Genomic DNA, 27,619 nt, shown 5'->3' on the forward strand with positions numbered 1-27,619 from the left:
GTATATTCAAGTATTGTGTTTGCTATTCTCCTACCTACTCATAAAAATGGCCATACTAAAAAAAATTCACTGAATTTTAAAATTAAATTTGTTTTATTTTGTTTTATCCTATTGATTTACATCTCAAGTTGTCATAAATTTATAAAGATAACAATAGGTTTTTGTGTCTGTCCATGAAATGAAATTCATTCCTATTTATCTATCCATGTTCTGACCTATGAGTAGGGGAACAACTAAACAAACACACTATCTTGTTTGGCCTAATTTATTGCTAGAATATCCATTCCCATGTTACATTAACTGAAATCCACAACTCATTATCAGAACAAAGGTGCAAGATAAAATACCTGACAGCACTTCCCTCAAAGTTTCAATAAAATCCATTAGGTCAGTAGATCAAACTTATTTCCAAGACTGGAAGGTCATAAACATCTACCGGTAATTGTATTATTGTATAGTTAGAGGAAAGAAAAAAAATTGTTGTGGTATCGAATTTCTTACAAAAACTGATCGATTTATTTTTGTATTGTCTCATCTGGTAAGGTACAACAATGTACATTTTTGAGTAAATTATGAAGATAGTTACCCTATTATGAAATTATCCATTTTTTCACTTTGTTTTGCAAATAAGAATTTCTTACGTGGATAAGATGGAAAAAAAATTATTTTGCTTTGTTTTTCGTTTGTTTGATTTTTTTGGGTGGTTTCCTATGCAAATATAGGTGTACAATTTAAAGCGGAAAGCACTGTATAAGTGCAAGTAATCAAGTAATTATGCACTTCATCGGATTAAGTAAACAGAAATTATAAGTATGTATGGTAGAGTTGCTAATGATATAGCTTAAACTACAAATGTATAACACTGTAAATATTTGATTGAGTGTGATGTAGTTTGGTATATCTGTCAACATGATCACATGACAGAAATTAATGGGTAGAAGGATATGATCTTCATGATATATCATAAAATGCAAGATCTAATCAGAAATTAAATTAAATTTCAATTCCCACTTATAAAGAAGGTTATGTACAGATTTTTTTCTCTTTCAATTGATTTTTCTTTTGCAAGTTATAAAATCATTGACAGTAACAATGATAAATAGAGTTTATCATATTCTACACATTCTAACATGAAATTTAAACTTAAGTTATTCAATAACAATTTGCTTTTGTTGTAAAAAAAACTTTTAGCATCAGCAAGTGACTCAAGGTTAGCCAGTCACATCTTTATTTAAAATAAGATATTTTGAACATGACAGCTCCAGAAAAAATCATTACTTTGATATAGTTACTTCTATAAACTAGACAATGCTGATCAATGTAACATAAACTAGTCAGTGCTGATCAATGTAGCATTAACTAGACAGTGCTGATCAATGTAGCATAAACAAGACACTGCTGATCAATGTAGCATGAACCAGAAAATGCTGATCAATGTAGCATTAACTAAACAATGCTGATCAATGTAGCACGAACTAGACAGTGCTGATCAATGTAACATAAACTAGACAATGCTGATCAATGTAGCATTAACTAGACACTACTGATCAATGTAGCATTAACTAGAAAATGCTGATAATTGTAGCATTAACTAGACACTGCTGATCAATGGGGCATAAAATAGACAGTGCTGATCAATGTAGCATAAACTAGACAATGCTGATCAAATGTAACATTAACTAGACAATGCTGATCAATGGGGCATAAACTAGACAGTGCTGATCAATGTAGCATAAACTAGACAATGCTGATCAAATGTAACATTAACTAGACAATGCTGATCAATGGGGCATAAACTAGACAATGCTGACCAATGTAGCATTCACTAGACACTACTGATCAATGTAGCATTAACTAGAAAATGCAGATAATTGTAGCATTAACTAGACAATGCTGATCAATGGGGCATAAACTAGACACTGCTGATCAATGTTACATAAACTAGACAATGCTGATCAATGTTACATAAACTAGACAATGCTGATCAATGTTACATAAACTAGACAGTGCTGATCAATGTAGCATTAACTAAACAATGCTGATCAATGTAGCATTAACTAGAAAATGCTGATAATTGTAGCATTAACTAGACAATGCTGATCAATGGGGCATAAACTAGACAGTGCTGATCAATGTAACATAAACTAGACAGTGCTGATCAATGTAGCATAAACTAGACAGTGCTGCTCAATGTAGCATAACTAGACAGTGCTGATCAATGTAACATAAACTAGATAATGCTGATCAATGTAGCATAACTAGACAGTGCTGATCAATGTAGCATAAACTAGACAGTGTTAATCAATGTAACATAAACTAGACAGTGCTGATCAATGTAACATAAACTAGACAGTGCTGATCAAATGTAACATTAACTAGACAATGCTGATCAATGGGGCATAAACTAGACACTGCTGATCAATGTAGCATAACTAGACAGTGCTGATCAATGTAGCATAACTACACAGTGCTGATCAATGTAACATAAACTAGACAATGCTGATCAATGTAACATAAACTAGACAATGCTGATCAATGTAACATAAACTAGACAATGCTGATCAATGTTACATAAACTAGACAATGCTGATCAATGTAACATCAACTAGACAATGCTGATCAATGTAACATAAACTAGACAGTGCTGATCAATGTAACATCAACTAGACAATGCTGATCAATGTAGCATAACTAGATAGTGCTGATCAATGTAGCATAAACTAGACAATGCTGATCAATGTAGCATTTAGAAGAAAACCAATATTTTCTATTTTACTTATTCTTTACAACCAAGCTATCAATACTAAATGCAATATGTGTTCAGAACAAATAAATCATCATTTTTATACCAAAACATGTACAGAAAATATAGATTTATTTCTCAGAATAAAGCAAATATAGAATTTCTATGTAAATGAATGGAATGATAAGATTATCAAATAAAATATCCACAAATTCAATGTTGGTAACAAATAAAAAAAAAACATAATATTTTTCTTTCCAAATTAAGTATGTTTCACTGTACCAAACCTAGAAATCATATTATCATAGGTGTTAAGTCTCCTGCTTTTGGCAGAAGCCTCCATTATTAAAAAAACAATCTCTGCTTACATGCTTAAGTCAAAGTGGATCATTTAGCCACATTCAAAATGTCTCTGGTCATATTTGAATTTTCAGCTTAAAATAATAAATTATATACTTTAAATCATGTCCAAACAAACTGATCTCAGACCACTCATTAACTATGGTTATAGAGGAAAACATTCGTGCAGTGAAGTTGGATTTCAGTCAAATAAGGTCTGTTACTAAACATTGAGCATATAGAGAAAAAACATTGGCAAATCTCCTGGTTTGAGAAAATTTTAAGAGGAGATCTCCTGCTTTATAATTTTTGATGATTAAAACTTAATAAAAGTATTATTGAAAATTTAAAATAGCTTTGCCATCGAAACATTGCCTTATATAAATTAAATGAGCAAGCTTTCAGGCCAGTAGACAGCATGGGGTATGTAGGGAGGAAAAAATTAATAGTGAACAGACTGAGAAGGGGAATCCAAATCTTAGAAGTCTTAATTTCTTAGGTACTAAATGATTAACAAGCAGTCTCAGATTTTTTTCTCATCAGATATATATGTAACAGAACAAATATTAAACCAGATCTGTACTCTAACCCTCTGTTATACACAAGTTGAAAGAAGGACCAATCAACTAAAAATTCAGCAGACTCTACCTATTAGGCTGTGTCAAGCAATTCTTCCACCTGAAATGCACCATAATTACCTTTTGGAATAGTGGTTTATTAGTATCAGGTTGGCTAGGCAGTCTTGGTGTATCTATATCAGTATTACAATCAGTTGATACTTCATGTTTCTGTTTACTCTCAGTATCTTTGGCAGGTTCTGGTGGTCGGTATGTCACATTTCTCAATTTGACTTTTGGTATACCTCTAGGTTGTTGGTCAGGCAGAGGTTTTGGTAAACGGCTCATTTTGGCCAGTTGTTCCACGTGACCAGCTGTCATCTATGTTGGGGAAAAAGCAGAATTTTTTTTCAGATTTTCATATGTAGTTTTGTAGTTTGATGTTTTGGGTCCTATTTTTCAAGTTAAGAACTTTGTTCAAAATGCTTTCTTTGTAAGAAACCACATGTAAAAGAAAGTATGAATGGTTTCAGGTACTGAAGATTGATTAATTAAAGGGTTTTCTTTACGACACAAAACAATTAACTAATGTAATCTTTACAGGCTGTGTTTAAAGATCATGTCTGGGGAAGGATATCTTCATTCTACAGTAAAAGTTCACTTACTATACACAGGGTATTTTACATAATGGAAGTAAAGGTGACCACATTTTCGCCATAATTAGACTCTCCATTATGATTTGAGGTGACGTGTAGTTATATGATAATTAACTGGAATTAATAACCAAAATGCATGTATGATCACGATTGTCAAAGAACGTCAAGATTTAAGAAACTTGTTTAAAGCATGAGTTTTATCTTGAAGCATTCTTGGCACTATTTATTATATTTTGGTTATTCACGATTATTGAGAATTTCTCAATCATTCATTGCTATTTTCAACATTAATTTTTGTGATTGGTAGATTGATATTCATGACGTGACCCTTCGGCAGGAGAAAGTAGGAGAGTAAAATTATCAAATTTATTTCAGTGTGAATAATTGATGCTATCTAAATATAATAATAAAGTACAGTCATATTATGGTTGAGTAGAGATGGAGGGTACTACTTTCTATTGTAGTTAGTGCTTACCATGATGGGACTGGCCATAATTCTGTAGGGGTAAATAGGAAAGGGTGGGTTTGGAGGGAGAATCAAGTTGTCTTCTGTACTACTGTCATTTTCAATAAATCCAAGAAGTCTGAAAAAAAGAAAAAAAAATTCCTCTTTATTTTTGTGTTCATTAAAATCTAACTAGATTAAATATCTTTAATTTCTCTCTAAAATTAGCTGAAGTATATAAAGTCTCATTTGGCCAAAAAAAAATTCTTGTTTCCTGCTACCCTACCTACCCCATTGTTTAGTGCCTCCAGTAACATTTTATGGCCTTTTTGGCTCAAGCACTGTTTAAAGTCTAGATTGTTTCTCAATTAACTAAATGTAAAATGCTTTTGAAAAAAATAATAATTTCCCTTCTAACATGTACCTACCCCCATTTTCTCTTGCTAGAAGCAGGAAACAAGAGTATTATTTTTTTTTTTTTGGCTTAACATATATAAGCAATTATCAATATATAAAAAATCTTATTCAGATAAAAAACAATAAATTATTCACAGTTATGATATAATAATTATTGATTGACAAGTACTGACAACAATCTTAAATCTTAAAAAATCAATTCTAATGTTCTAAAATCAAATTAATTTAAAAATTTAATATCTGCTTAAGATCTATACTTATATAATGTATTAAATGATTGAATAGTATAACTAGTTTACCCACAAAAAAAAACCTCTAAAGAATAGAATATATGTACTGCATATAATCTGAATTAGAAAAAAAAAAGAATATTTATACTGTCAATGTGATATGTTTATGGTTAAGAATGATGTTTGACAGCCAAAGAAACTGAATAATGATGAAAGAGTAGTCAAGGGAACCAAGGTTACAGCGGTAGTCAAAAGAATGTAATTCAGGGACAAAGACCAGACATGGAAAACAGACATACACAACAAAGACCATAAAGTAACTAAAATCATACATACAAAATAACAAAAGCAAATGAGCAACTCGGACTCCACTAAAAACTGGGAGAATGGACCAAGTGCACTGGTAGGGTAAGCGTCCTCTGCTTTTCTAGAAACACCCGCCGAGTTGATCATAAAAAGTCAAGTCCGGGGTAGACAAACGAGGAAAGGAAAACTATGACCCATTGAATAAATCAGTTTTCATGGTGCAGATCGATACACCATAACAATCCACAAGTTCATGAGGATGACCAAAAAATTTCTGTAGTGAAAAACTGTTTAGGTTCCATGCATATTTTAATATACTCATTGAAAGTTTATAGGAAATCTTACATGGTGTTGGATATTGACTTTATATAAATATTAAACATTTTAATAATTTTGTTTCTATAAAGTCAAAAATATAAATGCACTAAAGGTGCCTTAAGACAACAAAGATTGAGAAATTGAAACAAGTTCGGACAATACACTGGAACTTAATAAAGCTTTGAATTTGAATTGTGATAAAATGTTTGACAAAGTTCAAGTTTCTGGCAGAGAAAGTGGCCTAGCAACTTAGAAATGGAAATTGGACATTAATCTACTCTAGTTCAATCTTATTATAAGAACAGTATCTTTCAGCATCCAGTTTTTGTCGAAATCAATATTGATTTTGGATCTTTAGGTTTACCTTGAAAACATGACCAAAATTAAAAAAATAACCTAAACATCCGGTATGATTCCCTATGCAAGGATTTGAAGGTCTGAAGCCACGGGACCATATATCCATTAACTTTATCATCTCAGTAACTTATTTAAAGTGTTCAAAAATGGCCCCATTAAAAAAAGAAAATCAATAAAAAAATGCTGTAATTGCCCAAATGAGCAAGACCCCTTTCCAAACTCTGAGCATATGAAAGAACCTAAATAATATAAGATTTAATTTTTAAAAGACCAATTGAAAAGCAATTCATAGAGAGTATAAAAATGTTAGTTTTAGACTCCTAATTCCCAATCCTTTAGGATCATAATTAATACTCAAAAAACATTCCAAACCTTCCCTGTGGATATTGAAACTTGTGCTACAATATTATACTTAAGTTATTTCTGGAAACAAAAAATGAACATTTAGGGTTAAAGTTCCCAAAATTATATTTACCTTCTTTTTGCAGTATGAAACCTTGTGATCAATGTCAAAGTATTCCACACTACTACTCAAATTATGCTATGACGGAATTACTTTTTCACTCATATTTAATCATGATACTCTTGATTTATAATGTATTACCAAATTTTCATTTTTATGTAAGAAAGTATTACATGGCTGCTTTTGATGATAAAAGCTGTTTTAGGTCTTTATTCCATCATACAGACCATTTATCACAATTTGCCTTAAATCTACAAACAGATAAGCCATTGCTTTTACTGAGATAGTTCATTCATAATCTAGATAGACCTCTAAAGCTTATACTCAAATATTAATGACAATTTCTGTGATAAGACTTCATCAATGTAATAATCATGCGGAATTAATCTTTCTGAAACCATTTCAGAAGTGAGTATTTACTATTTAAAGTTCCCAAAGGTATTGATAAACAAATTTTGTGAGATATTGATCAGTTTTGAAAGTCAATTGCCTGAAGAGCTGTTTTACCTGTAGTAAGTAAACTCAATGGATACATTTCTATGTAACAGTAAAGGTGTCAGAAAAAAGGCATTTAACAATATGTATGTACATGCATAAATATGGCATACTGATAGGATTATGATAAAAATATAATTTTAAAGTTTAAAAGGTTTTTATTGAAAACATTGTTTTGTCTTTGTATTCACTACAGAACATATATACATGTACTTAATAACTTTAGCTACTAGTACATGTATATGTATATGTCCTTGCATGTACTTTTAAAGATAATAGACTATTGTTCATCATTCTACTGAAATCACACATACATGTATTTGTACAAATGTTAATTAAATATGGAAAAATTTCTTTTATTTAAAGCCATTTGAGAACCACAAAATACCTGAAACTCAATGTTTCACTTATTCCAAAACCTAAGTACTGTATGAACAGTAACAGAAATTAGCAAAAGACTAACAGTCAATATCCTTAAAGAACCATGTCTATCCTACAGAAAATCACATATAAATAATCATGTCTGTCCTATAGGAAATCACATATAAATAATCAGGTCTGTCCTATAGGATATCACATATAAATAATCATGTCTGTCCTATAGGAAATCACATATAAATAATCACATCTGTCCTATAGGAAATCACATATAAATAATCACATCTGTCCTATAGGATATCACATATAAACAACCAAAACAAGCATCATGAGAGTATGGCAATACAAAGTCCCCTACCAGAAGCAAAATCTGTCAAAAAGAACAAAATGCTAACTTCATGCTAAATGTGTTGACAAGAAAAGTGTCTGCATCAATTTTCTAGATCCAATGGCCAGAACTCAGCAAAAAATCAACAGACTTAAACAAAATTTGAACTTGATCTGTAACTTGTCATGACAAAGCATTATGTACATCTGTATGAATGACGAAAAAAATCTGGAAAACTGAGTTATGAAATATTTTTTCAAGTCCAATGGCCATAACTCAGCAAAAAATCAACGGACCAAAACAAAATTCTAACTTGACCTGCTACTTTTCATGGAAAAACAATACACTAAATTATAGTATGTATATATGCAAGCATAAAGAAGATGTTGATAATCCTGTATCATAAACATACAGACCGATCTGCTGTATTTATTAAGCTATCAGTGTGACTGTAACTGTATATAACAATTATTTACATTGAATTGTTACCCTAATTTGATATTGTTTGCTTTTGAGTAGATGCACATGTTGCATACATTTTACATCTGAATCTTGAGCTTGCTTACATATTTGGTTCTAATGCTGCTAATTAGAGATCACTCCTTGAAACATGTGTACATCATACCAACATATCAGAGACAGAGAGAATAAAGGACAACCTTTAAACTATAGATACAATGTACTTTGTAATATACCATCAGCCCAGGTGTGGTAATCAATAGAGCACAATATAGGTAATGATTATAGATCACAAGTAATCATACCTCTAGACTAGTACAGGTGATAGCAAGGTCTATAATAATATCGATTTGTTTTCCCATCTTATTATCCTTTTTCAGACCTTAAGTTCTTAAAATGATATCCAATGAGTCTATACACATGTTACCATTTAGGTATATAAAATATAAAAAATTTGCTTTACCAGTGTTCATCCTGATAATTTAAATAACAAAAACTGATACTACATGTACTTATACTAGTGGGATACATGTAATAAGGAAGCAAGCTATAAGAGTAGTTATTTCCCCTGGGCTATATAGCATCACATTGCCCAGATGCTATATTTTTATCAGGATGCTATCCAAAAAGAACTGCCCATAAGGTCCAATACAAATGTGACGCTATCATTTTTAAATGCTGATGCAAGATTCTACATGTAAATTAAAATTCAGGGGTTACCAGGATGAAACATATATTTGTTGTATCTGTAAACTGTAAGAGATAACAGAGTTATCAAAATTTATACTATTAAAAAAATATTTAACTAGACCGATCAGACTGTGCATATCAAAAGACTACTTATTATAATATTGGTACATATTGATATTCCAAAATATATAGAAAAAAGGAAATACAGGAAATTACTGGAAAACAAGTGTAAAATAGAACACTCCAGTGTTAACCATACACATACATGTACATGTATATATACTGTTAAAGTCACACATGCAATCCATAAATTCAGAAGTGTGTATGTTCATGACAATAGGAAAATACATGTACACAAATGTAAAATTCTAAAATTCAAAATGCTATATATCAAAATTTTAAAATTGAAAACAAGTTAGGACTAAAAATAACATAATTCATTTAAATTTTCAGGTGCTGTCAAAAAAATCCAATAACATTCCAAGTATTTGCCACTGTTCTGGGAAATAAGGAGAATACCAACCTTATGTGGTATCTGTATGCCCTTCACTAAGGCCAAGAAAAAAAATATGTCTGTTTACGGTTACACGATCACCTCCATTTTTTTACAAAACAACTAATAAGAATATCCCAGTAATTAAATTTGAAAAAAAGTATAATATAACATGAATAGGTATGGTATACATGTATATTTCAAAGAGACAACAACCCCACCAGGACGAAAATGTAAACCCAAGGCCATCCATTGGTCTTCAAGGAATGAGGAAACCCACTAACAACAGGGCAGGCTGCAGTTGGCCCTAAAACATCATTATAGACAGGTACAGATAAATAGTTGCCCCTCTATACTCAAGTAACATAAAAATAAACTTAAGGTGAAAATAAATCAAGGCATTCATAAGCCAGAAATTCCTGATGGGACAGGCGCAAAAAAATGAGATGGGGTTCAAGTACTTTGGCATGATCACAACCCTCCCCTTTTAAAATCAGGCCACTGTGGAAATAATGTTACACAATTAAACACACCTAAAAATCAGTTCAAAAAGGTCTGAATAACTGCACAAGAAAGCTATCAAAAATAATATCCTGCTTTGTGGCAAGTGTATAAAAATATAGACACAAGTGATGCTTTGGTTGTATAAAAAAGAAGAGAAATCCACTGGGAGCATATTAATTATTTTTAACTGTTCTCATTTTGTTAAATATAACAGTGGAACATGACGTTTACAGACAATTTTGTTTGAAAAAGGGATGGGTGAAAAATCGCTGTCAAGCTTATGCTAATGATGTACATGTACATGTAGATCATTTGTTTCTAACTAAGAGGTGTTACGAACTACTAAGCAAGTGGGTCTGATAATTTGAGGTTGGGAAAATTTATTTTTTTAAGATTTTAAGTTATAGGAATTTCCTTCTAGAAAGGGTCAAAGGGAGCATTTCACCCTTTTAAGTTTTCTAAATGATATTTTCTATTTCATTCAGGATTCTTCTTTCTACAAGTACACTGATGACAATACTCTCTTTCTTAAGCTGGATACAATCTTGATAAAGTCAAACAAAACAAAATTGAAGTCAGATAGCTTAAAATTGATAGATTGGTTTGAAGTGAATCAGATGAAAGCCAACCCTGATAAATTTCAGGCACTTAACATAGGCTGAAAAACTTATGATGAAAATATTTCTTAAATGATCTTGGTGATATCACAAAATGTGAGGAAGTAAAACTTTTGGGAGTAACAATAGATTACTAGTTAAAATTTGATACTCATATAGCCAACATTTGCAAAAAGGCCTCAAAACAGTTAAATGTTTTTTTTAAAAAGGATGGATAATCACTTAATTTAACTGAGTAGGTTAACAATTTATCACTTTTTTATTTTGTCCAATTTTAATTACTGTCTTGTCACTTGGCACTTTTGTAGTGGGGTGAATACTAATAAAATGGAAAAAAAATCAAGAAAGGGCCCTTAAATTAACCTATAACAACTATTCTAGTACTTATGAGGAGCTTCTGTTAAAATCGAAAATGCCATCACTGAAAGTAGGAAGAATAAGAAAAAATGCAGCTGATTCTTTCAAGACAATAAATAGACAGAGCCCAGTAAACATACATGACCTAACTGAAATAAAGGAAAATAAATAAAATTTCAGATATCAGAACACAGCAAAACTACCCAGCATTAGAACATCAAAGTATGGGTTAAATTCCTTCAAATATTTTGCTGCAAAAACCTGGAATGACCTGCCAAACCATTTTGGTAGAGAATCCTCTTATACCCAATTTAAGAATCTTCTAAACTAGTGGAATGGCAGGTCATGTCATTGTTCTGCTTGCTATTCATAACAGCTCTTCTTTATCTGCATTTACATTGTTGACTATGTATAGTGCTGCACTTTCATTTTAATCTTATTTGCATCTGCTACTATTTGCCTTATATGTTGACTGTTGATTTATTTATTTCTGCATGAAAAGTACTAAATAAATGCCATGTATTGTACTTGTGATAAAAATGTTATTTATTGTAGTGCATGTATGTTGATTTTAAAAGCTCCCAAGAGCTTATATTGTACATTTTAAAATATAGATGTTAAATAAAGCTTTTGTATTATTGTATTGTACAGGTGCACCAATAGGGTACCTAGAAATACCTAAAAATTCAGAAAAATTGCCTGAATATACCTGAAATATTGCTGCTCGGGTATTAAACCCCAACAAACAAACAAACTAAACTGACATAAAATATGTTGAAACGTAGATTGAAGTATTGGCCTTATATCATTTTAGCTAACTATTATCATCTGATAAATACTTTGTAAAAATGTTTTGAAAACTTTTTACCTAAATGTAAAAAAGCCAAAAATTTAATACTGAAACAGGTGCCCTGACCGAAAACAGAGTATGACAGTTATATTTTGAACTCTGCCATTCAGCACCAGTCAATGACAGTAATGTACCTAGGTCTCTTGTCACATGTGCATATATACCTTCTGGAGAAGTAAAACAGACACAAGAATATCTGCATGTTAATTTGTAAGTTTAGTCTCTTGTTGACTCGTGTGAAGATGCAACACATTTTTTAAACATTGAACGTAAGCCGCAAGTTGAAATGCAGCACTGTTAAACAAATAAACAATGATATGCTTGCATCTATTATTTCCTTTTTATCTTAATATTTGTCAAATGCAGAAGAACAGGAGGATCTTTGAAGCAGAACCAATGCAACGTGTTCAAGAAAAAGGAGGTGCATGTTCGTACCACTTTCAAGCGCAGTTGCATTTTTTAACTTACCATGAGAAAATTTCCTTTTTCATAATCATTAACAGATCAATATTCCGTAATCACTTTGGATAAAGGCCAAACGGGTTTTTATTTTTTTCACCGAATGCCAGTTGTTTGGTTGTCACGAAGTCATTCGCAAACAACTTCCGAATGGATTTTTTCCCCGGAAGTTCAATATTTTCCCGCTAAATTCAAAAACTTTCAAATGAAATAGTTTGTGTTTCGCTGTCAAGTTCCGATTTTTTTACATAGAATTTCAAATTATGACACACAAACAATACTTAATTTATGAAACACGTACATAGAAATTTACTGAAAAAATCTTAAACTCGGCTAGCGCTTACATCAGGGAGTGTAAAGTCCCAGCTTACTAAGTATCAAGGAGTTTTCAAACACCAGTATATAAGCTTTCTTGAAATTGTTCAGTTAAGTAGGTGCACACGTCTGATAATAAACAAAAAAGTTTTTTTGCCATCTGTTAATTGCCGGTTTATGAGAACAGGGAGTATCGATGTAAAAAATAAGTTATCAAATTAAATGTCCCTGTCATATTGGGAAAATCGACAAATGCAAATTATTCTTTTATTTTTCACCCAATCGGTATAAATGACAATGGTAGATGCAGATGACATAGTGCTACACACAACACTTAATTACAAACTGCCGAATCTTTCTCAATCTAAAGGAAATAGAGCAACTGCATATATAGAGCCTGGGGGAAGCACAGGGTCAGTCTTTACCTTTAATCTTAAATCGCATTCAGTGTCGTGTAATGCTTTGTGATGTAACCTGACATGGACAAATCAAATCAAACTTTAGCATTCTATTCGTAAGGAGAGGGGATACGTCATACAGAAAAAAAATCTTGAATCGAATATAACATGCATGGAGTATAAGACCATGAACAGAGACACGTCACATCTCCATTTTAGATTCTAAGCACAGACAAGCATGATTGCGTACACCAGGACTGCATTTTCATAAACTTGAAAACCGTGTTTGAAGTACCAAACTTTTAAATTTTCGGTCTGCATTTACGCACTTGTAGATATATAGGAAGTGTTCAAATAGTAGTTCTAAAACACTTGAAGTTCATGAATTGAATGATTACATACCAATATGCAACGCAAGCTACCAATTTCAATCCAATAGCTGCATAACCGATTACCGATTTCTGCATGCAAGCGTAAAAGCTTTTATAATGTAAACATACCCTCTGAGCAGGACACTGACCACCGCACATATAAACTGATCTCAATTGATTTGGAATATATTAGTCCCTGAACATAGACATGTCATACCTCTAGTTGAGATTTTAAGCATAGGCAAGAATAATTGCGTAAACCAGAATTGCATTTTCTTTAAAGTTGAAAACCGTCTTTGAAATGCAGAATTTTAAATTTGGTTCGTAATTGTAATTAAACTCGTAAAACTCGCGCATGACAAATAACAGTAACATATACGTGCCGAGATAAAAAGGAAACCCTTGATACCAATGTTACATAGTATAGAAGCTGATTATACAAGATAGTATTAAAGCTAAAAGGTAAAAAAAGAAAGAAGAAAAGCAAAACACCTTTCATTTCAGACCACTTACAGAAGAAAAGAAAGTTTACTTATCGAACTTCGTGGCAATTTGTCTACAGAGAACAATAAGAAAACATTTAACAGTAGAGATTAACGGTAAGGTTTTAATTCTTGTTCCTTCAACCAATGATATTTCCATCAAGTATTAAATATTCTCCACTCTCCGTCATATGATATTTCCTTCAAGTATTAAATATTCTCCACTCTCCGTCATGTGATATTTCCATCAAGTATTAAATATTCTCCACTGTCCGTCATATGCTTAACACATATGTTTTAATAGCTTCGCCTAATTTAATCAGCATTTCAGGCTTGATTCATTTAGACCAGCACATCATATTAGCTCGAGTTTACATATAAATTCTTAATGTTTAAAACTTTTAACGTTGCAACTTATTTTATAGTTATCAGTAAGAAGAATCTAGGGAAACTTGTTTTTTGTGCAGTGATCGACCAGTGGTTTGTTGTGTGTGTGTGTGACCTTAATGATATTATATAAGAAAGTTCTCACAATTATCACCACTTACCGAACTTTGTCATCTCTATCATGACGCCGAATTCTCTCGGTGTGTTTCATTTTATCAGAGCTCGAGGTGTTACCAGGCCAGACAGAATGCTCAGATGGATAAACGGTCGGTGGTGTCGATGGAATTGAACGTTCAGGATTTTCAAACTCGTTGGTAAAAATATAATCCGAACTGAATACAAGTTTTCCAGGATGAGATTTATCACCTATATATTCACTTATGTTCATATTGGATGGACATGGTTCGTAATGGGGGGCTATTGGTCTATTATACACACAAGATTTATTCAAATTGTTTTGAGGCTGGGGCTTACTAGGAAGACCATATACTTCAGGACGTGGTATTTGATACGGAAGGTCATCCCTCGTCGATTTACTTTCATTCTGAATAGAGAAACCTGCATTCTCGTACTCAAATGAACCAGGGACATCTTCAAACACGGGCGACAGCATAGGCCCAGAGTCTTGACCACTTGAACCTGGCATTGGGTACCCGGAATCTCTCCGTTTGAACTCTTTTCCTCTTTTCCTAGGTTTCTTGTTTGATTTATATCGGCGAGGTAAGTTTTGGTCATGTTGATGACCGTCGTTTTTCTCCGGTACGTTGAATGCCGTGGCCTCTGTCTCAAAGAATATTTCATCCAAGTAACTTTCAGGCATCCCTAGCAGGTGCGTTTTGCTCGTTCCTTTTATATCAAAGTTTGGATTCGTTTTAGGAAACATTTTATCTTCTTCATCAGAATATTGATTAGTAGGCGGATTGAAGCGAACATTTTTAGCAAGAGGACGTAGGTTAGTATCATCTGCATCAGTTAAGTTTCGAAGGGAAAAATTGTCGTCCGTAGCAAAAGAATAGTTGTCATCGTTTGACTCATACGGACGTTTATACGAGAACGAGGCCGTAGATGATCCATCAAGTGACCCCTTTTCTGTATCAAGGCGTTCTGTGTCGTCATGCTGAAATACGATTCCAAATTACCATATGCTAATCATTACATATTACGAAAAATTCAAAAATAAAGTATTCTGTTTTTCTGGCTAGGCCATGTCATTTAAGTTATGTACATCACATTTCAGTATTGAAAATTTCTAAAACATCAGTGGAATATCATTGCAAAATCTTTCCCCTTATGATTTTCAATCGTAAGTAAACGATCCGAGACAAATAATTAATTTAAAAACTCTATATTTAAAACTTTCATCGGATACATGTACGTTACCCTATCATGACTTATGTAACTTAGCATATACATGAGAACACGAAAAGTATGTAGAACTGAAATCTCATTAGATAAGACAAAGACAATGCAGAAAGAAAAAAAAAAACGCACGGAACAAATATTTGATAATCAACCTATTCGGACGATGGAACACAAGGACCAGATCTACTAGAAAACTATTAATAAAATAGGAGATGTGGTATAATTGCCAAACGAATGTGGCATCCTCCAAATGCCAAGCAACGACCAATCCACCAAATATCAAGCAACGACTAATCCACCAAAATGCCAAGCAACGACCACTTAAACTTCTACAGGTCACCACACCGTCTTCAATAATGGGCAAAACCCATACCATAAAGCAAGCCGTAACAGGTCCAAAAATTACTGAAAACCACTATGATACCTTCCGAGCTTAAATTCAAAACCCCTGTCTTTTTATAATTAAACTGTACAATGCTTAAATGTTTGTCGCTTACCCCTGTTATTTCCCATGAACGGGTATTAATGTGAATATATAAGAAAATTATAGTTGCTATAATAGCTAGACCCGAAGGTACAGCAACTAAGATGATAATTAAAGGTCCATCAAAGTCACTCCAGTCCACGCCAACATCTGGTGATGGTCTCTGTGTTACTGCCACGATGGGCTTTGCCACCTAAAACGATAGAAATACAGTTATAAGGAGATCATTGCAAGCTGCATCCTTACCGAAAAATGTCACGATAGAGCAGTAACAATATTCAATAAGTTTATTCAATGTATAGTAAGATAATCGAATAACCGAACTTCTTGATCTGATTGAATTTAAAGAGACGAGATTGCAGTTTTACGCATAAGAGCTAGATGTTCACTATAGCATAAAGGAACTATACACCCGTGTGAAAAACATTCGTATTGCCTGATAATAATAATAAAAAACACGTTCTTACGAGAACATGTAATTACAACAAGAAAGACAAAAAATAAAATTACACACAGAGATTAGGAGCACGAACCTTTCACACAAATAAAACCAACCAAAAAATAAAATAAAATAAAGTGAAATAAAATAAAAAATAAAGCAGGATTGGAACAGGTCCTCCGGAACCGTAAGTAGTTTTTGCTTCTTATGAGACACTTGACATGCCGCCATGCTGCCAATACAACTTGTTTAAGTTCATGGCAACAAGGGAAACACAATGACATACTTACAGGATAACCAATAGCTGCACTCAACTGTAAATCTGACAATGTCTTGTATGTATTCTCAGCATCAGTTGCCGGAACAACGGCACCATCTTTGTATACTTCAAATGTTACATCTACCGAAATACCGTCGGTTCTCTTGATATCTGTTATCTGTAATTGAAATATTTTGGTATGCAAGACACTTGTTCATAAATTCCATATTGATATAAATCGGTTTATCTGTTGACTTTTTGTGGATGAGATGCATCGTAAATAACGAATATTACCAGCCACAAATTTATTTCAATCAGCTAATACTTTGTTTAAAAAGGCGTCCACTAACAAGGCATTCCTCACTGCTTCTTTTACAAAAGTGTGATTCGAACAATTAATGTTTTATGGAAGAAGGCATTGTATACATAGAAACATACCTTGACATCTACGCCAGTTCCACTTTCCCGTTTCTCCTTAGCAAATCTTTTCCGACGTGATCCACTAGCTTCAATATAACTCTTTTGAAGACCTTTCCGAAATAGACATTCTTATATTTTAATCGTCACTTATTAACATTGCAAATATACTTCAAATAATAGTCAAACCAAGAATCTTTTAAGTAAACCATTACTTTTAACTTTTTAGAGAAGGGGGATGTATATAGTCAGAGTTTTAGGTAAAGGAGGGGGCAAAACATTCTTGACATAATCACCGGTAATGATCCGAAGTGATCCGAATTTGCTAGGGGGATTGGGGGCATGCTACCCCAAGAAAATTTGAAATCCTGCATTCTGAGGGTGTCTTGAACAATTTTTCAATACCAATTCTGTACTGGATTTGTACATCTAATGTTTTGGTTTGAATACGTTTTTGGTTTATATTATTTCAGACATTGAAATTCTAAAAAGTATACATGTACATACAAGACAAAGGGGAATGTGTTTGTTCATTAGAAAGCCAAATTTATAGTAATTCTTGTTTTATACACGTTGCGTTTAAGAAGGTCCTAAAAATGTACATTATGTTATTATATCAAAGTAACGTTATTGGTGTCAACATAAATTTGTTCAATATCTTTTCATAATAATAATTGAGGATATAGACGTATACCTTCCTCAATGTTCTTTTTGAATTCAGGACTGTTGACATCAACGTTTTCATTAACACTTAGTGTCATCATAAGTCGGTTGTCTGCAGGTGGTGTTATAGATGAAGTTGTAACCTCGGTTGAAGACATTGTTGTAGTTGCTCTACTTGACACAGCTGTAGAAGTTGCGATAACTTCTACAGTTGATGGGGCAGTGACTGTGGCAGTTGATATTAACTCCGATGCTAGAGGAGTCTGACTTACAGCGGTAGTTACTACGGACGTAACAATCAATGTAGATTCGTCTATAGATTCTAAATTTGGATTAACTGTTAAAGATACTTCATCCAGAGTTGAAGTCGAAGCTTCTGAAGTCCAAGATGGAACAGTCGTTGCCTCATTTACAGTTGATGTCTTGTCGATGAAAAAGGTTCCTTGTACAGATATTGAAGTTAAGGAGAATGTAGTTGACATTGTAGAATTTCTTTTCAATGATGTTGAATATTGACTGAGCGTAGAAAGTACCCTTGTCGATGATGAATGTTGACTGAGAATAGAAGATAATTCTGTTGATGATGAACGTCGATCAAGTGTAGAAGGGATTTTCGGCATTGTTTGGTTGACGGTTAGAACTGTATCTTTCAAAGATGAAGGTAAACTTGCAACAATAGTTTGTTCCTCAGATGTTGAATATTGAATAGCAATAGAGGTCGTTTCCTGCAATGTTGAAGTTGGAATAATTGTAAAAAATCCTTCCGACGCCGACGTCGTCGTACTTGATAACATTTTAGACAATGTTTCTGATGTCATTCTAGTAGGTATTATTCTATGAGTTCCTTCCGATAACATTTGTGTTTTATTGATAGAATTAGAAATGATTGAAAACGATTCCATTGATACTATGGGTGTAAAAGATAGATATGTTGTTTTTACTTGGTCTGTTGATGAAGGGTTCAAATTGACCAATACAGAAACCAAGTCCACTGATATTGAAGTTTTAATGAATGATGAAGTAGTTTCTTGTATTATTGGAGCTGTATTGATCACAGGTGATACTCCCCTAGAGTAAGAAGAAGATGTTAAAGATATATCTGAAGTTGTCAGTATTTCACTAACAGAAAAAGATAGTTCTGTATAAGGCATCTGTATATTTGTAGAGGAATATACAACTTCAGATGCTGCCGAAGTTAAAATAAGTGCTAAAGTCGACGCCTCTTTTTCTGTTGCAGTAAAAGCAGGACTAGATGGAAACGAAAAACTAAAACTTGAAGGCAGTGAATTAATGATTGATTTTCTTATTGATTCGAATGTTGAAATACTGCCTATTAACTCTGATTTAAATGGAGATACTTCAAAAGTTGTATTTAAGCCAGGTACGTCAGACAGTAGTGTCAAAACATAACTATTTACTGGAATAGTGAAAACATCTAATGTCTTTGATGTTTTATCAATAGAGGGTAAACCCACTACTGAGTTCAATGTTCGATTTAGATTAAGACTAAACTCTGAAGATGTTACTTTTTCTGTCGTCGATATTATTTGTAACTTAGAAGATGCAACTAAATCTGATGAAAGACTTGTCGTTTTCTGTACAACAGAAGAAAATAAGTCTGATGTAGCTTTCAGTGGGTTTAATGATGACAAACCCCATGAGAAAGCTGTTGTCGATTCCGTGTTTTGGATTGTTGTGTGGAAAACAGAGGATAGATTTCTTTGAACGCTGGATGTAAAACTGTTGAGGCTTATTGTGGAAGTTGTCATTTCTGTTGATTCTGAAATCCAACTTAATGAAAAGGTTTCCAGTAATGATGTTACTGAGACTTGGTTGATTGAACGAAACAACGACCTAGGTGTTACAGTTGATAAGTAATTAGGTTCGGAAAATAGTAATGTATTAGATGTTTGCAGTCCCTCACTTGGAAAAGTAAATATCGTTCCGATCAAACTTGAACTGTCCGTTTCAGTATCACTTGAGTGCAAATTTTTAGCTGAAGTGCTCATAGGTAAAAAGTCAAACGACGTTGTATTTAATATTCTTGTGGAAAGGTTCGAAATGTCATTGATTAACAGGGTGTCCATCGGTGAAATTGAGAAATATAATTTAATACCAGACGATTCAACATATGAGGTTTTAACGGTAGTCTTTGTTAAAGGTTCTCCTATTGCAGATGATGTGGACACGGCAAAGTGTGATATTGCAAAATCTGTGTTGTTTAAAACTAACTGCGATTCTAAAGCAATGCTAGTTCTTAAGGTGGTAGGAATTTGTTTAGATTTTGATTTAAATGCATGAGGTGAAACTAGGTGTGTGAAATCAGGAGTGGTTTTGATGTAAGTGGCAACCTGTGTTGCCGTCATTTGAATAAAACTCCTGACGTCTGACGGTCCTGAAATTACTGCCACAACATTCACGACCTACAAAGAAAGAACATATATACTTTTATATGGTTCCTTTAAGAGCATATGTATACAGCAAATTATTATTTATTTGAATTAATTTCGGTGTTGTGCACATTTTCGAGGTTTCCCGGGCAACTCTTATATGTAGATTAACTACTGATATCATTAACCAATGGGAAACGGGAACATCACACTACCATTAACATCTAAAAACCCGATATTCAAAATGACATAAGAGCCAGACTATCTTATACCTTATTTGCCGTGCGTTTGCAGCAAAACAAAGCTTTAAAAAGAATCAGACAAATGTGAAAAAAAAACAGAAACAGTCATGTCAAAATCCCATCGATCTGACAATATTACTTCACTCAAGGATAATAAAGGTCCATTATTAGGTCCCTGCGTCACTGCATTTGTTTAGAAATCTTTCAATAAAATGTTAGAAACAAATTATTTTTTTGACAGAATTATCTGTCCCTGAAATGTTCATTTTAATGCATTTCATTGAAATTATAACTCGACCAAAGTGATTTTGAAAATCTTGTCTTTTTTTTTTTTCATTCTGATGCAGCAAATATTGTTTTGTTTTCATAACATGTTTCACCAACTGTCTGATTCTTAAAAAATGACACTGAAGCACATTTCGGATTTCGTTTCAAATCTTTCACCTACCGGATAACCTATGAGTTTACTGAGTTCCACAGATGACAACTTGTTGAATATTACTTCTGCTTCCTCTGCTGGTATAATGATACTTTGGTTGTATACTTTAAAGAAGATGTTAACCTTGCCATCTGCATTCCTTTCTATCCCTGTTATCTGTAAGGTAGGTGTATAAAAATTGCACATAAGGATAATATTTGGCATTTAAAAAAAAAAATAAGTTGTCAAAGTTTTCTAGATGAAAGGTAACGACAAAACAGTACGGTGAATGTTAAAAGAATGCCCAGAAAAATTATGTATAAAAGATAAAGAAATTTAAAGAGGATTGAAATTTGTAACTTCGTAAATGTACAACCTTCACTTCGATTTCGTCGCTTGATTGTCTTTTGATTCTTGCAGAGCGTTTTCGTCTGGTAACAAGTGCCTCTAAGAAGCTTTGTCTAAGACCTATGGCAAAATTAAAACATTGCAATAATATGATACTAAACAGTGCAAGTTTTGTTTCAAAATTGTTAGTAATGTATCACCAATTCTTCAATTCACGAAGACCATTGGAAAACAGTATACAAGGTATTCACAATGTTTAACACTGCTAAATATGCATCAGCTAAGACAGTCATTAATATTCATAGTAAGAATAAGTAATAGGTTTGATTTATAAAGGATATGGAATCTGTGACTGATCTCCTATTGTTGTGGGACCTTGCTGAATGTGTGTTTACACTAGCTTGTTGTTAGGGCGACCTCTGAAGGTATTTGCTGTTTTTTTTAAATAAAATTATACGTTTGCTGTTTTTCAACGTATCCGTTCTTTTTTCTATCATGTATCTGAATAAGTACATTTAAATGAAATTTACGGAAAACATACCTTCTGCAACTTGTTGTTTGAACAAAGGATCTGTGATATTTATGTTCGTTGCTACATTTAAAGTTAATACCAATCTATTATCTGTATGAACTATACTGCTGGTTGACGTTGATTTGCTAGTAAATCTATCGTGTCGATTAGCTGTTGGATGTAGAACTGTTGAGGAAACGAGAATCTGCTGTGTTTGTGATCTTGATACGTTAGCGGAGTCAATGGACGATGTCTTTATTAAATTCATCGTCGATTCAAGACTTGAGAGTTGTTTTGACGATGCTTGCACCAGTATAGAAGATGTATGCAACATTTCTGCTGTATTATTCTTAATGGAATGTAAAGTTGTTGTTGATAGATTTTCGACCGATGTCATGCTAAAGACTCCTGGTATAACTGTGCTAGACATATTGGACCGTCGCATAGTTTTCACTGCAGAGGATTTAAATACTGGCATGCTTCTTGTCGTTATTGACGAGACAGTATGCAATACATTGGTCTTTAATAAAACATCGGATAATGATAAACTCATTACAGGAGAGATTGTGAAAAAAGAAAACCCTAGCATTGATTTATCTGCCATCTGTGATGATTTCAATATTGGCATGCTGGTCAAAAATGGGGTTTGAAACAGTGATGACGTTAGGATTGGCGTAACAAAGAAATGCATTGTAGATGTTGATAATCTTTTTAACCTTTGCGTTCTAGTTGTAAAATAAGACGGCAAATCTTTCGCTGTGGTTACTGACGTTTTCGACATTCCAAATGAAGACCTGCTTGAAACTAGTACAGAGTTAGACATTGAAGCCGATTCCAATACTTGCGTGGTTGTCATGTTTTCTATTATTGAAGACTCGAATGTTGGTGTACTTGGTGATATTGACGACCTGGGTATAGAACTATTGAAAACAGATGAAACCGGAATATCTGTCATGGTAGTTGATTCAGACACTGGGATATTTGTCAATTTTAAGGCATCAGATGACCATAAAAGAGACGATTCAAACAGTAATGATTTCTCAAATCCTTGCATACTGGACAACAATAGTGATATTGTTTTAAGTTTAGACATTTCTTTGGTTGTGATTTGTGGTAATTCTATTGAAATATTAGACTCAATGAATGGTTCAGTATTCGACATGCTAATCTCTGGTGAAAATAGAGACACCGACATACTGGTAACGATTACTTCAGTGTTTGGCTTTTTTGAAATTGATAACTTTTCGGAGGTCTGCAAAATCGTCGAACCCAAGGACTGAAACATAGACATACTTCCAGTATGTAATGTTTCGGGCATTGATACAATTTTGTCTGCTGAGGATTTGAATTTTGTTTCGGTTGTGGACGGTGAGGTATGGAATGTAAGTATACTGCTTTTTGGGTGGAAATTTGGATTGATACTGAGTGATGAAACATTGTTGAGCAACGGAATACTGGAAAGTATGAAAGATTCGGAAATTGGTACAGCCAATGCCGACGATATTATTGATATCGGCATACTTGACAAGACGGGAGTTGAGAGTGATGGCCAGATATTTGATGATACCAAATATCCCGACTTTCTCACTGAGAGTGACTCATAATTAGCTATTGACGTTATGAGTGGTCCCGTTCCTGACGTTAATCCTCTTATTGACTGTGACTGTCTCGTATGGAGCCATTCTGTCTCAATAAACTCACTCAATGAGGTTTTAAAAGTGGATTGGACGATTGAGGGGTTGATATATCCTACCAAAGTTGTTAGTGAAAGTGTTGACACTGGAATTGACTTCTTTATATTTGTAGATGATCCGAACTCGAGCATAGTCGTTGATTTCACTGATCCCGGCATGATTATTGATAATGATGTAAACAGTGTAGTGACATTTGATTGCAAGACTGCTGATGCCGCAAGCATTGATGGAAAAGTAACCAAATCAGTCGGAAAAGTACTGTTTAATGAAAGCAATTCTGACTGAATCTTTGATGTTATTTTTGTTTCTGTTAGCATTGCAGTGCCTGTAAATGTTCTTGTTACAGACTGAACTGTTTGTGTCCGTATATATTCGGAGCTAAATATTGGATTTGGGTCGAGTAATTCAGAATAAATCGTTTGTGATGATTCTAACTCGAATTGTGACTCCTTAATTAAATCTGTCAAATGTTTTGTTCTGAATGTTTGTAGAATCGAGTGAAACTTTGGAGTTGAATTGAACGATCCTGATATGATAGATGAATATAGTGAAGACTTAGTCATCAATGTTGAAAGTACTGATTTTGACCAAAGAAATGTTGAATTGAAATTCTCTGATTGATTTCTTATCACTGATGAAGATAATTCAAGCATTGGTGATGTAAACAGCAAACGTGACTCAAAACTGTGTGGTTTAATTTGTGATTGTGAATCTAACTTTCCTGCAGATTTACTGGATCCAGACTCTAAAAAGAGTGTTGTAGTGCCCGACTCTTGGCTTGGTACCGATGAAAATGATTCCGAATCTAGCATAAGTGTCGAATGAAATATTTCAATTGGAGAGAGTGATTCCAAATTAAGCGTTGGTGATGGGGTTACAGAATCAGAAATAGATAATGCTGAATTAAGCGCTGTCGATGCAGGCGTTGATGCTAGAGTTAATAAATGTGACCCTTCATTAATTGTTGATTCTAAACTAGGCGCAAGTGATCCTGACCAGATCGACAATACTGAAATGAGTGATCTTAACTTGGAGTGTGATATTGAGGTTGGTGATCCAAGTATCAGTGCTGATGTAAGATTATGTCTTTGTGTTGATGGAGGAAAGTCTGACTCCAATCTTGGTGTTAAAACTAGTGCTTTTGACACAAACATTGGCATTGAAGTAAATAATTTTGACTCCAACATTAGTGTTGATCCTGATTTCAGTTTTTGTGGCAATGTGAATTGTCCTGAGTCAGCCGTTGACTCAAGTATTGGTAATAATGTGACTGAACCAGAACCTTGAATTGCTTTTGAGGTCAGCGATATTGACTCAAGCGTTGATGTTATATTAGTTTGATCGGATCTAGTTATAGATGTGGACTCAAATGATGCTGAATTAAGATTTAATGCTGTTTTGAGTGTGTCTGGCCAAAGAACAGACATTGAATTTGGTGAAACTGTTTGAATAATTGATTTTGATAAAAAATGTGATCTTGAATCGTACATTGTTGTCGAAATTCTTGGTGTTGACTCAAAAGACGTTGAAAGCCTTGAACTTCGCATCACGTATGATGTATATAACATTAATTCCATAATGCCAATCGATCCATATCCTGACTGACTGTTTTGGGTTGTCAAAAAACTACTAACATCTAATGATCTAATCCCTGCTGCAGTTACTGCCTTAACAACCTGAAGCAAACAAACAACTATTTATGTTTTGAATCCTAAAATACCCACATTTTCTGCTCTGTTAATAAAATTGATTTAAGTTTCAGAATAGTTTTAGTATAATTTAAAAATAAACACATTCAATGAGATGTCCTTTGCTATCAAATTTAAACTAGGAACCATTGACATTTAAAAAACAAATGCATCCACATTATTGGTACAAAAATGTACTGTTCACAGACTATATCAATTTATTCTTTTCTATGCCAGAGCTTGCCGAAACTACGCAGACTTTTTGTATTGCACTAGAACTCTAACAAATAGACTTCTGGAACCGGGGTATGTTGCTACAAGATTGAAGTAATCACTACAGAAGTTCTATGGTCGTCATCATGAACTCACGGATCGTTATGGTGTATCCATCTGCACCATGAAAACTGATTTATTCAACGGGTCATAGGTTTCCATTCCTCGTTTGTCTACCCCGGACTGGACTTTTTATGAGCAACTCGGCGGGTGTTTCTAGAAAAGCAGAGGACGCTTACCCTACCGGTGCACCTGGTCCATGCTCCCAGTTTTTAGTGGGGTCCGAGTTGCTCATTTGCTTTTGTTACTTTGTATGTATGATTTTAGTTACTGTATGTTCTTTGTTGTGTATGTCTGTTTTCCATATCGGGTCTTTGTCCCTGGATTACATTCTTTTGATTACCGCTATAACCCTTGGTTCCCTTGATTACCCTTTCTACAAACTTTCTACACTTCGTTGGTTGTGACGTTGCTTTTATTCAATATACTCTACAACATTCAGTAATGTACCAAAAAAAACCAAAAAAAAAAAAAAAAAAAAAACACAAACGAACAACATAAAACCTGACATGAGAAAGCATAAAACACTTACAGTGAATCCAATATCAGTGGACAGCTGATTATTTGACAGCTTTTGGAAGGTGTTGACAGCATCATTAGCCTGGACAATGGTTCCATTGTTATAAACCTCAAATTCAACATCAACATTTGTATCTCTAGTTCTTTTAATATCTGTGACCTGTAAATCGCAGAAAACTTTATGACACAGATCTAATGGAAATAGCTAAAAAAAGTTTGGAAATAGTTAACGATAAAACGCAATATTAAGATGATAATTTTACAAACTGTTTTAGCATTATAAATAAATTGTTCCAGCATTTGTTTCTGTATGGAATGGATCAATGGATCAAAGCAATACTAGGTATTTCCAGTAAAATTCAGTTAGTTTATTGGGACCAGAATTTAACAGATACCGGTTGTTTGCTCAGTACAGCTACTTTGTGGGGGCACATTTCATAAATCTCGATTCATTTTTCCCGCTATATTTGTTTTAATACTATTTCTGTCGCGACTGTCTCCTTTGAAATTAACGCGTGAAGTTTTAATATCAAAACTAAAACCAAACTTGTATTCCTGAACTTGTGTATATTGTGAATAAGGATATAAAAACAAACCTTAACGTCTATATCGCTCCCTACTGCTCGTCGATTCCTCAGTGATCTCTTCCGACGAACAGTCTGTGCCTCAATGAAACTTTGCTGTAAGCCTAAAATTAGTTTTTCATATATTGAATGGTGCATTTAGAAAGACAATACATAATACTTCACAGTTAATCTTTAAAACTCTATAAATTGTGTTAAATATTAAGCATTTCCTATGTTTGCTTTGGTTTTCCATTCATTCATCAAAATGACACTAAATCAAATGGTAAAATAAAAACAAGTAATATATTTTGACATTCGTTTTTAAAGTATATATCATACATTATAATAAAAAAACATATCTTTTTGTATATGTATTATACGTAATTGTTTAAACCTTATGTCGTTTACTCCATATTACATGCTTTTTATCGCATCCTAGACCTATATCGCAACCCAACTCGGAACACGTTTGAAGCATAGTTGAAATATACAATGTAACGAACATGCACGTCAAAGTCTGTATCCCATGACATATCAATCCTCGACCTACAGGCGGTGGCCCTTTGGGTAATATAGGAGGTTTGAGTTGATATTGCATGCGATACATATTTCGACATGTTATATTCAGTATATACTGAGTATACTTGATATACCTTTACGTTCAAGACATCTTAACAGTCTTTATCTAATCAATGTCTGTTTTATGAGACGTCTTGAATATGTTTAAATTGTTCTGACCTCATTTTATTAGACGTCTGAAGTGATTTAAGAGTAATCAAGGGAACCAAGGTTATAGCGGTAATCACAAGAATGCAATCCAGGGACAAAGACCAGACATGGAAAACAGATATACACAACACAGAACATAAAGT

The 27,619-nt window shown here is 33.4% G+C and overlaps 1 protein-coding gene across 8 annotated transcripts in view; it reads right to left on the bottom strand.

Annotated features, from left to right (window-relative positions):
• The window catches only part of LOC148609647 (uncharacterized), an 88,446-nt gene that overhangs the window by 37,717 nt on the left and 23,110 nt on the right, over positions 1 to 27,619 (bottom strand). For 7 of the 8 annotated variants that reach the window (XR_015914453.1, XM_088540652.1, XM_088540651.1 and 4 more), the window contains exons 10-21: positions 26,778 to 26,869; positions 26,195 to 26,341; positions 21,978 to 25,317; positions 21,465 to 21,556; positions 21,119 to 21,265; positions 18,070 to 20,461; positions 17,397 to 17,488; positions 16,990 to 17,136; positions 16,274 to 16,453; positions 14,576 to 15,531; positions 4,771 to 4,879; positions 3,781 to 4,020 (exon numbers count right to left, since the gene is read on the bottom strand). Coding sequence is in view for 6 of the 8 variants with exons in the window: in XM_088540652.1 (XP_088396778.1) it covers positions 3,781 to 4,020; positions 4,771 to 4,879; positions 14,576 to 15,531; positions 16,274 to 16,453; positions 16,990 to 17,136; positions 17,397 to 17,488; positions 18,070 to 20,461; positions 21,119 to 21,265; positions 21,465 to 21,556; positions 21,978 to 25,317; positions 26,195 to 26,341; positions 26,778 to 26,869 (7,934 nt within the window). In the remaining 2 variants the exon portion in view is untranslated. Of the gene's footprint in view, positions 1 to 3,780; positions 4,021 to 4,770; positions 4,880 to 14,058; positions 14,102 to 14,575; positions 15,532 to 16,273; positions 16,454 to 16,989; positions 17,137 to 17,396; positions 17,489 to 18,069; positions 20,462 to 21,118; positions 21,266 to 21,464; positions 21,557 to 21,977; positions 25,318 to 26,194; positions 26,342 to 26,777; positions 26,870 to 27,619 lie in introns of those variants that run through there. The other variant, XR_015914454.1, reaches the window with a different exon arrangement.

The sequence above is a fragment of the Perna viridis genome, chromosome 8 (genome assembly GCF_037379345.1).
Source record: "Perna viridis isolate PV_CMFRI_1.1 ecotype Kerala chromosome 8, ASM3737934v1, whole genome shotgun sequence".
NCBI classification, from domain to species: domain Eukaryota; kingdom Metazoa; phylum Mollusca; class Bivalvia; order Mytilida; family Mytilidae; genus Perna; species Perna viridis.